This window comes from Orcinus orca, chromosome 1 (assembly GCF_937001465.1).
Source record: "Orcinus orca chromosome 1, mOrcOrc1.1, whole genome shotgun sequence".
NCBI classification, from domain to species: Eukaryota; Metazoa; Chordata; class Mammalia; order Artiodactyla; family Delphinidae; genus Orcinus; species Orcinus orca.
The window spans coordinates 169,310,873-169,322,963 of NC_064559.1; the positions used below are offsets into that span (position 1 = coordinate 169,310,873).

The following is a 12,091-nucleotide window of genomic DNA, read 5'->3' on the forward strand; positions in this document are numbered from 1 at the left end:
TATGTTTAACAATAACTTTACAGAGATAAATCAGTGGCTAGCACAAACCTTTCCATTTCCTTTTCTTCCTTATTTAAACACAGACGTTCAGAGCTGCAAGGAAACAAAGATAAAGTCTATGCAATCCCCTCCTTTTACAGCAGAGGAAACAGAAGCCCAGAGCTGTTTCATACCCATTTCAGTGTTCTTTTCATACTACCTGTCCTACAGTTCTCTTCTCTGTCCTGTCTATTCAAATCACCATCTATTCAAACACAGTAAAAAAAAAAACTCATCTATTTTGAATTCTACTTTTAAAGTCAGTTAATGTGGAAAAATAGTAAGTAAACTGGAGTGGTATATATTACTGTCACTAAATCTCTCCTTATTCCAGGACTTGGCACCCATATTGTTCTTTTCCTAATTTGTAGTTCAAGACCTGATAGGTGAAGTAAAACCTAAAATCCTGCTACCTTTGCTAGATTCCCCCATCAACTGATAGCACCAATCACTGAGCATTTTGTCTTCCTTTCAAATTCCCAATCCTTTACCACTGTCCAAAACTGATGTTCACCCAAAGACCATGACTTATATTTCTAGTAAGCAATCCAAATACAGATAAATTTTGTTGCTATGTCCAGTGTAGTAAAAGAGCAAAGGGCTTTGGAGTCAGATAAATTTGTGTTAAAATCCATGCACTCTCATTTATAAGCTCTGAGAATTTAGGCAAGTTACCTAACCTTTCTGAGGCACATTTTTCTCCCCTGTAACTGTATCTCAGAGAATTGTGTTGTTAGACCAGATAAGCCTAGCATAAAGTGGAAGTGTTAAAAAAAAATGTTACTCTCATCTTTCACACCATCCTAAACAAAGTTTCTATGTTGTAAGTATCAGTTCAAGAATTTTTACTTTAAAGGCTATTCTTATGTCTACTTCAGTAGACAGAAGAGTCATTAACCAGCTAGCATCTCGTAAGTAACAACCTGCCACATAAGTGGCAGTAATGGATAAAGTGTGATAAAGCCTTGTGAATGACCAATAAAAAATAAAAAACTTTTCCTTTAAAAATTCTTCTCCACTTTCAAAAACCTCTTTCCTGTACTCTTAAACTCAAAAGCTTTTCTTAGGCCTTTGAAGTCAAATAATCAAATAAAAAAGGGTCAAAATATTCAGGGCAAATGGAACTTGACAGAGAATGAATAACCATATTCTGCTAGATTCAGTGATTTCTCTAGGAAATTATTATGGATATATAATAACAGTGATCATCTGAACTTAGAGGGCACCTTTCTGGAAGGGAGTTCCCTGTACCTTTTTCTTTTCCTCTGGCCGCGCCATGCTGCTTGCAGGATCTTAGTTCCCTGAACAGGAATTGAACCTGGGGCCACGGCAGTGAAAAGGGCTGAGCACTAACCACTGGATCACCAGGGAACTCCCCTCTGTACTCTTTCTATTCTGTAATTTATCACCTATCATACAGCCGAAGTAGAGATTATGCTGCTATATGGAACAATTATCTAAATTAATAATGTGTGAAATCATAAAATAAAACTCACATTTGCTGAGCATTTTAGAGTATGACATAGTTTTCCAATTAACAATGAAGACAAGAATAGAATCCAGATGTCCTGATGTCCATTACAACAATATAGAAATAAACTGCAGTATTTTAACACTTTCATAAATTCAACATAATTATTTTATATTCTTCTTAATGACATTATACCAAGATAAATGAATGTTGTAACAAGTATAATATCTACTACTCATCAAGACCTGGATATAGGCCCTATGTTTTGCTAAATAATTTCCCACAATTTTCTATTAACTCCTTCTATATTCAAGTGAATTTTTATCATGGCCCATTCTCCTGTACGATGATTTCCCTTTCCCTACTGCTAATTCTCCACCTGTGCTCTGCTGTGATCCCATTTTCCTCACATACTTTAGAACTGTGATCCATAAATTATATCCACTTTCTTATATCTCCTCCTCCAAACAGTCACTTATTTTTTTTTTTTTTTGGCCGCACCACACGACATGCAGGATCTTAGTTCCCTGACCAGGGATGGAAACTGCGTCCCCTGCAGTGGAAGTGCAGAGTCTTAACCACTGGACTGCCAGGGAAGTCCCAAATAGTCACTTTTTGTATCATGATTTTCCTGACTCCTGCCATTCTGGGAAAAATTAAGCTCTCATTTCTCAACATGCCTAAAGCATTTTGTTCATACTGCTATTATGAATGAGGAGAGATGCTAGGAGAAGCAGTATGTCTGAAGCAAAGAGTCCTAGCTTTAAAGGTGGCTCTAGTACTTTCAAGCTGTGTGACCTTGGGCATATTCCTTGACCTCTCTGAGCCTCTAATTCTTGATCTGTCAAATAGTAAAAAATTAACCACCCATTCTACAAGACAGTAATGGGTATTCTACAAGACAGTAATGGAATGAATATAAAGCACACATAACTGGCTCTTAATACACTGTATTATAAATTGTTGTGGGATGGTCTGTTTGTCTACTCAGATCAATAGTTCACAATGATTTTTTTTAGCATTTTTGAAAAACTACAGGAAATCCAGACACTCCTCTCCCACACAGTGAAATCAGTGCCTCTGATTATAAACTCTATGAGGTCATACATTCCAATTTATGTATATCTGAATCTCCAGTACCTATTCCAGAACCTTTCATATATTAGATGCTTAATATATGCTTGTTACAGTAAAGAGAATTTATTAGCTATAGATATTAAATAAAGAAATTATTGGAAATAACTGGATAGTAGATATATTAGAATGGAACAAACTAAATTTCTTTTTTCAACAGTAAACATTATTTTACAAAATCACATTGCTTGGGGTATTTTTCTAGCTAAATTCCAAGTATAAGTTGATTAATTTACTATCTAGAAAAACTATAGCTAAGTTTATAAGCCCCTTTCTTCTGAGGAGCTCAAGGATTTTTACAGACATTACCTCAACAATCCTAGAACATCCCTGAGGAAAATGGAGATGGAAAAAGAAAAAAAGATGGAATATGAATCCATAATCCATATGAAGCCATAAATTTATAAATTCTGCAAATTCCACTCAGCAAAAATTCCATGTAATTTTTCAGCTTATGTGCATTTTGCCCCATTTTCTTTCTGAATCCACCTAAGTTACCTATTTAGTCATTACATCTGTATATGCTGGTCTGGAACAAAAGCATTTTTATTATTTGCTTAAGCAAAATTTTGGAATTTCCCTGGTGGTCCAGTGATTAAGAATCCGCCTTCCAATGCAGAGGATGCAGGTTCGATCCCTGGTCGGGGAACTAAGATCCCACATGCCGCGGGGCAACTAAGCCCGCGCACCACAACTAGAGAGCCCACATGCCGCAGCTACTGAGCCTGCACACTCTGGAGCCCACGCACCACAATGAGAGAGCCCGCACACCACAACTAGAGAGCCTGTGCACTCTGGAGCCCACGTGCCGCAACTACTGAGCCTGCGTGCTCTGGAGCCCACATGCCACAACTAGAGAGAAGCCCGCATGCCGCAACAAAGAGCCCACCCGCCACAACGAAAGATCCCGTGTGCCACAACTAAGACCCGACACAGCCTAAATAAATAGATAAATAGGAAGGAAATTTTAAAAAAACAAGCAAAAATTTCTGAAAGTGTTATACACAGTAAGCAAAACATAGAACAACGAAAAAATGATGACTCTAATCCCCTAACAGAAAACTGTTCAGGCTACTGACCATAGGTTTACTTCAGACTGCGAAATATTTAGGAATTAGACACATTATTTTCTCCAAATTTTAATAATCAGAGACTAACAGCCCAGTTTCAGCTTTAACTACTTTCTGCTCCCCATCATTTGGTTCTTTTGTTCTAGGACCCTATAGTAGCCCTTTTTGAATGCCCACCCAGGAACCATTCTCCCCCTTTTCCTTATTAAGAGAATCCCACTTTTGTTGAGGCAACACTGGGCTCAGCCCCAGGGGATGAATCATGATTGATCTTAGCCAATCCTGGCAATCCTGTTCCCTGTTGTCAGTCATTGGTTTAAATTGGACCTGTGGTCTAGAACTGGCTAATAAATTGAAAGAAGTTGCTGGGGATTCTTTCTATCCTGATGAGAGGGCAGCAAGAGGAATAGGCTCTTTTGCCACCAACCAATTTCTCTGCATTTGGGAAGTAGTCAGGTTGGACTTGATGCTTAAAGCTGTGCCACTATCTTGAGACCACGAGGGAAAGGCCAAGAGAACTTCAGTGATCCTGACTCTACACCCAGACATAACAGAGTCTCTATTTTCAGGCCTCTTGTTATATGAAATAAATGTTACTTTTGTCTAAGTAACTGAGGGCCAGATATTCTGTTCCTTGAAGTTCAAGTCAACTGAATTAATACAGACAGACCAATAAATCAGGCAAGAAGGAAAGTAGAGGTTAATTACTGAGTACTTACTATTACATGTAATTTCATTTAATCTTCACAACAGCCCGATGAAAATTATCTTTTGATTCATTTTTTATGAAAAAATAAAACTTAATAAAGTTATATAGTTAAAAGTAACAAAGCTGAAGTTCAAATCCAGAACTGACACCAAACCTTACATTCTTTTTAAAAATACAAAATCCCATTTCCTCCTTGTTTACTTACAGTTCTTGTTTAAAAAACAGACTAGTATATTGATGTGGTACTAGCTAACAGAATTTAGGGAGAGCTAAGGAATATCACCTATTCTTATAACCTTGTCACAAGGATCTATAGTCTTCAACTCTTTTTTGTATCAAAGTTATATGGGGGGGGAAAGACAAAAATATATATGTGTACCAAAAGTTCCAGAATGTCTAGTACAATGGCAAAAATCCTATAGCAAAAACTGGGATGGATTCTAAGTATAATATCCAATTACTCAAGAATTAAAAAATATGAAGTCAATCACAAACATTTCTTAAATCAAAAGAATAACTTCCTTATTTCAAGCTATTCCATTAACCAAGTATCAATACAGTAACCAAAGTTACCACTTCCTCAGTTCTCATCTATTCATGAAAACTGATTCAGCTTAAGTCTTCACAACAAAAAAAAAATTATATAAACACTAAGAAACAGCAAGGTGATTTTTCATTTGGAAATTTACTAGAATTGCATGCTCAAAAACTATTTATGATGTCATCTCAAGGAGAAGTATGTTCACCTTATATTACCTTTATTAATTTCTAATTGAGCATTACAAAATGCACACGCCAGATTCCTGAGCTGATACACCCAACTTACCTTCCCACATGCTCTGCAATGATGCCTCCTTTTGGTGAATGTAAACCTGGCTTCACATTTCATGCAATTTGGAGCCTGAGAATCTGGTACCCATACTGGAGCCACTTCACCCAGAGTGGTAAATGGCTTTCTAGCAGAAATTCCAAACTGACCAGCTCTGAGATCATTATCTGGGCTTTCTGGAGGTAATGCAACGCACTGTCTACTGGATATCCCAGACTCATAACTTTCTAAATGTTCCCCATTTGTATCAGCGATAGAGATATTTCCCAAAGAGGCATTGCATACATTGGTTGCTGAGTTTTCCCCTAATTTTGCTTTCCCAAGAACATCATTTTTGTTTTTAATATTATTTCCATTGTTTGCAGGAAGGTCATTTTGTAAATGGTCTGATAATGGCTTTGGAATTTGAAGTTTAAGATTAGAAGGTTGCTTGGGTCTTGCACCACCAAAAGGAACACTGATAGATTGCAGGTTTGCTACTACCTTGGGTGAAGATTGCCCAAGCACTGATGGAACCTGGCTACAGAAATTGTGTAAGTAATTTTTCTTCATTAGGTCACCAGTGCTGTTTAAAAGTAGTCCACTCCCTTCTGTGGCTTCATTTCCTCTCTGTTCATAAATATTTGAGTAGCATTCTGACTTGCTCTCCTCTATTTCCTTTTCTTCTGTTACTGAATCTTCTTTGGAAGGTAAAGTCTTTGGAACAAAACAAACAACTGGGCTCTGCATTCCATAGGAATCACAACAGTTAGATAGTGAATTTGCTGCTGGTGTATCCATAACAGTGGAGAAATCGCATCCTTCACTTTCATTCATGCAAGTTTGTTTTAAATCTAGACCTGCTTCTGCCATTCTATCACACTCTCCTCCACTATCATCATAAGTATCTTCAGGCTGATTCATGTGCAGAAACTTCTCATTTTCTTTATTTACTTGGCTGTCATTCATCTTGTTTGGTTTAGTCAATTTCCAATTAATCATCTCCTGAGATTCAGAGAAATGCTCAGTCATATTAAGAAGTTCTGTAGTGCCAAGAATTTCTTCATGTTTACAGCCTTCATTTTCATCAGCTCTAACTTCACCAGGCACAAGGCAATCTGAAAACTGTTCACCGTTATCATCCCTGCCAGACCCATTAGGCATGTCAGCTTTGAGAAGCAAAGGTAAACCAGACTGGATGGATTCTTCAGTTGTTCTTTCCTCTGCTGGCTCTTTTTTCATCAAAATTCCCTCACTCAAGTGGGAAAAGGAGTTTGGACTCCCTAGATCTGTCCTAGGAGAGCTGGTTTTGCCAGTGAGAACCTCATCTGGTGTAGAGTCCTCTTGCTTTACAGCAGGACCTTCATCTGTTCCCTGGGATGAGATTACTGAATCTGGTGTTAAACTTGTAATCACAGACATGGTGGGGTCTCTATCTATATTTTCATCATCCTGTAACTGTGAAGGGGTACAGACATTGGCTAGATTATCAGATGAAGTAGTACATATGTATTTAACAGAATCCCCCTCTGCATTTGGTCTACTCAATGGATCCATTTGTTTCTCTGAGTTCATATCTTTTTCAGTGGACCCATTTACACTTAAACTAAATTGATCAGTTTGTCTGTTTTCGTTATCCAGTGAACAGCTAAAAGCATCCATGAGGGATTGACTATTATAATTATTACAATCCTGCAAATCGCTTTGTAATGTCCTTTTATCACAGTTATGCATGACGGCTACAACAAGAACGCTCTTCTCATCTGGCAGACAAGGAAGGTTTCCACATTTCTTCTCTCCCACTTCGACAGTACCACATTGATCATCTTGATTACAGTTCCTCTTAATTAACTGGTCTTCTGCAACTGCATTTTCATCAATCCACATTGTGTTGGTCTCTGGATTCAGACTACAGTCCTGTCCATTAGCACAATGGTCCTCTCCCTCTGTGTTAAGAGGAGCTGAATGAGCCAGGGAGAAGACTTTCAGCTGTGGCTGTGACTCAGAAACTGTAGGTTCATTCACACTGGCCAATGCAGGGTTAAATGACAGTCGGGGAGAAGGGGGATCTAGAATCTTATTCCACCTTGTATCCAATAAAATAGGAGAAATGGTTTCATCTGAAAAAATAAATAATTATAATAAGTCTGCTGGTAACACTGATAAGGCTAGGACTAAGTTAATCAACTACATTTGCAAATATGCCCTGAAATTAAAATATTCCTAGGATATGTGAAAACAGAATATTCCTAGGGTATGAAGTTTCTAATTTCTAGCTAAGGATAAGAAAATACATTTAAGACTGTTCCCTGTATTATATATCACCAAATGGTAATATCTCAGAACATTCCAAACAACAAAAGAATTCTACTTCAATCTAGTTGGCATAATTAAAGTGGCCCCCAGGCTGTACTTTGGGGCTGGGGAGGGGAGGGCAATAATGGGGAAGGCCTTGGACTGGCCCAGCACAACATGGGGTAGGGGGCTAATCTAAGGTGGAAGAAAAATCAGAACAGTGATGAGGATACAGTAATTGAGTGGGAAGGAAAACAAAGGAATTTTCTGTGGAGATGGCATGCTCTGTAATCTACATCATGACTGAGATGTGCTTACATGGATATATCTCTTGGTCAAAACTGTACAGTTAAGATCTACACATTTCAATGTATAAATTTTATCTTCAAAAAATTGTAAAAAATAACAATGAAGCAGGGAGGAGCAAATGAAGATATATAAATGAAAAATGGCAGCATGTCAATCACTGCTGAAGTTGGGTAATGGGTACACTAGAGTTTATTACACTCTTCTATTTACTTTGTATATATTTGAAATTTGCCCACAATAATAAGCTAAAAAGTTTGTTACAGCATGTGAAATTCTGCTTATAACCATGTCACAATATATTATTATTTAGGTTCATATTTACACTATTATCTGAGGAAATTTGGCAGAAAGTATCATTTGCCATATTAAAACAACCTTCTTATATTCTACCAATAAGCATACTCTCATTTAATGTTTCTGTTTATTTTTTAATAGATCATAACTATGATGGCATTTTCCCAAGTTATTGTGCTATGTGTCTAATTAGAGAAATAAGAAATTATGCACTTATTGCTTTTCCTGTTTTCCTATAGTAAATATGATAATCACAGCCCTGAAGTTATACAGACATGCTTTCCTCTCATAAATCTTTAATGCTCCCTTAGCACCTTGTTCATATCTCTATTAAAGCATTTATTACACTGCATTGCAATGGTTTATTTACCTGACTTTTTCAGGTAGAAACCACTTATTTCCATCAATGTAAATCCTTGTTTTGCACAGCGCCTGATATGTAGTAGGTAGCATATATTTATTGTAGCACCATGAATATATGCTATGTGAGTATCTACCACTGTAAAAGCATTGGGTGGACTTTGAGATTAAATGATAGCTCCAAGAAGTATATAATCTAGTTGGAAAAATAAGAAATAGATACAATACACATGAATCGCTAACTAGCAGTACAGAATAGCATAAGTATTCAAAAACTATTATGTAGTAGTAGAAAATAAATTGAGAGGACAAAGGTATTTTACAGGCTGAGGCAGCAAGCTTGAATTCATGGAAGCAGGAGGAAATGGGCTGGGCTTCAAGGACAATTTTACAAAAAGTTTGGAAAACAGGGCATTCGTAAGAGGGGAACAAGTAAAAGTACAGCCCCAAACACAACAATCTGAGAAAGCAATTAAGTAAATCAGTTTGGGTTGAAAAAAGAATTAGTGTAAGAAAGTAGTGAAAAGAAGCTAGAAAGGTCAGATTGTAAAGGCCATAAAAAATCAGATTGCGTGAAGAATGGGCTTAATATGCTCTGAGTGTTAAATCCTGAGTTTACCAAATTTGGGCTAGCAGAGACTTGAGATTTGGTAACATGTATTTCCTTTAAAAAAAGAAATCGTATTTCCAAGCTGGTTCACAGAAATAAAAAAGAAACACTGCCTCTTATAAGAATATTTAATAATATTCAAACAGAAATGATAATGTATTAAAAATTTCATTATTTAACCACCAACTGGGTATAATGTTAATTATCTAATGTCATCACAGTTTGTGTGTGGTACATTTTTCATTTAAAGGAGGAAATTAACATGAAATGAGAAAACACTTTTAAAAAAATATATTTGGAAAGGTACCAGGCTAGAGGTGGTAGTTTTAATGCAACTGGTACTGAGATGTTTAAAAAATAGTTGAAAACAAATGAAGAGCATAGTTACAAACAAGCTGGCTTCTGAAATTATTCTCCTTCTAAAGGAGTTATTTTGGTAAGCAAATGCTGTATTTCAAACTAAAATGACAATTTTTACTGACTCAACAAAAATGTACTGCAAATCAACTATATACAAAATACCCTACTAGAATCTACAGAAGTCACAAAGAGACTGATGTAAAGAACAAATAATTTTATTAATGAGAGTCAGTGGTATTCTAGAAGAATAGTATTCACAGGATTAGGTGTAGCATTTGTGTAGATGACAAATAACTGTGATAGGGCCAAACCAAAGAAGGGATTGAGAAAATACTTGTATAAATGACTGAAACTAAGAGGATAATATACCTTCCACCTTGGTATGTATAAAGCCCACCTAGATCCCAAAAAATCCAAAAAGATTCGGTTTCACGTTTACATGAATCAGGAGTTAGGCTAGGGTCACGGGTTAGCTTTGGGTCATCAACGGTAAAATGTAAGAGCAGGCCATTCCAGGTATCTTTCTTCTCCCTTCTTACTCCCATGAGCACATATCTTTTTAATGCTTGCTCTAGCATAGGCCCAAAACAACAAAATCAAAACTAATCTCTCTTCCCAACTGCTATCAAAGAACAACCTGAATCACCAGATATAGTAAAGGTTTGGAGACTACTACTAAAATCATGGGCTTTAGATGGAAATATATCACTTTGTAAACTTGTTACATGCCATTTTCTGTTAGAAACCAAGAACACCAGGGAAGCAGGATAAAGTGAAAGACAGATATTTAATTATGGCTTACACATTCTAGTCATACTGAAAGGTGAATTTAAGGAAAATTCCCTAAATGAAGTGAATCTTTAGCAGACATTTTTAGACTGGGCCTTGAGAATATATAATTTAATTAACCATTTGGTAGATACTTAAAAATGTAAATCTTTTAAAATTAGGTTTAAAATGGATCTTGCTTTATTGGTCAATCAATATGAAAGAAGCTATTTTCTTAACTTGGGAAATACAATCACACATTCTAAAGCTTTTCCTGACCATAAATTGGATTCTAATCCTGCACTTATGAACAAACTAACTTGGGGAAGATGCTTAACCTTTCTGTGCCTCTATCTTCATCTGTAAAATGTAGGTAAGATTTACTTTCATGGGATTATTTTAAAGATTAAATGATATAATCCATGTGAATGATTTAGCATAGTATCTGGCACACAGTTAGTGCTAACAAAAATGTTAGTTCTTCCTCTGAATATTAATATATAATACTATCATTATTGAGGCATTGGACCTTCCTTTCTTTTTTTTAAGTACTGCATCCTCTTATAATCCCACATTTTCTATATCATAAATACATTCAAACAGAGTCACCAAGTAAATTCTCACCTTCGTTTTGTTCAAATTCATCTAACACCTTGTCCAGGTTGTAAGCTTCTGCTTGGAAGTAATTCTCCATCGGTGAGAAAACACCACTCAAGAGACTTGTTTAAATCTAGAAAATAGATCAAATTTGTATTACACTTTCAATTATTAAAATATTATTTATAGACATTACAACTGGTAAAACAGAAATACAAAGGATCTTAAGACTACGATGAACAATTACATGCTAATAAATGGGACAACCTAGAATAAATGGATAAATTCCTAGACACATACACCCTACCAACAATGAATCATAAAAAAAAAAGAAAATCTGAACAGACCAATTACTAATAAGGTGATTGGATCACTAATTAAAAAACATCCCATAATACACTCTCTGATGCCAAACTATACTACAAAACTACAGTAATCAAAATAGTATAGTACTCACACAAAAACAGACACATAGATCAATGGAAGAGAACAGAGAGCCCAGAAATAAATCCACACTTGTATGGGCAATTAATTTATGACAAAGGGAATGGGGCAAAGACAGCCTGTTCAATAAATGGTGTTGGGAAAACTGGACAGCTACATGCAAAAAAAAAAAAAAAAAATTAAACCGACTACTTTCTCACACCATATACAAAAATAAACTCAAAATGGATAAAAAGACTTGAGTGTTAAGACCTGAAACCATAAAACTAGAAGAAAAGATAGGCAATATGCTCTTTGACATCAGTCTTAGCAGTTTTTTGGGGGTATGTCTCTTCAGGCAAAGAGAAACAAAAGCAAAAGTAAACAAATAGAACCACATCAAACTAAAAAGCTTTTGCCCAGCAAAGAAAACTATCAACAAAACCAAAAGGCTGCCTACTGAATGGGAGAAGATATTTGCAAATGATATATCCAACAAGGGATTAGTATCCAAAATATACAAAGAACTCATACAAGTTAACATGAAAAAAAGAAAAATTAAAAGTGGGCAGAGGATCTGAATAGACATTTTTCCAAAGAAGATATAAGATGGCCAACAGGCACATGAAAAGATGCTCAGCATTACCAATCATTGGGGAAATGTAAATCAAAACCATAAAGATATCATCACACCTGTCAGAATGGCTATCATCAAAAAGAAAACAAATAACAAGTGCTGGAGAGAATGCTGAGAAAAGAGAACCCTTGTGCACTACTGGTAAAAATGTAAATTGATTCAGCCACTACAGAAAACAGTATGAAGTTTCCTCAAAAAATTAAAAAC

The 12,091-nt window shown here is 36.0% G+C and overlaps 1 protein-coding gene across 6 annotated transcripts in view; it reads right to left on the reverse strand.

Annotated features, from left to right (window-relative positions):
• Positions 1-12,091, reverse strand: part of ZFYVE9 (zinc finger FYVE-type containing 9) — a 186,991-nt gene that overhangs the window by 112,405 nt on the left and 62,495 nt on the right. For 5 of the 6 annotated variants that reach the window (XM_049699776.1, XM_004273854.4, XM_033435527.2 and 2 more), the window contains exons 3-4: positions 10,852-10,957; positions 5,250-7,351 (exon numbers count right to left, since the gene is read on the reverse strand). In XM_049699776.1, the coding sequence (XP_049555733.1) occupies positions 5,250-7,351; positions 10,852-10,921 (2,172 nt within the window). In that variant the 5' untranslated portion in view covers positions 10,922-10,957. Of the gene's footprint in view, positions 1-5,249; positions 7,352-10,851; positions 10,958-12,091 lie in introns of those variants that run through there. The other variant, XM_033435528.2, reaches the window with a different exon arrangement.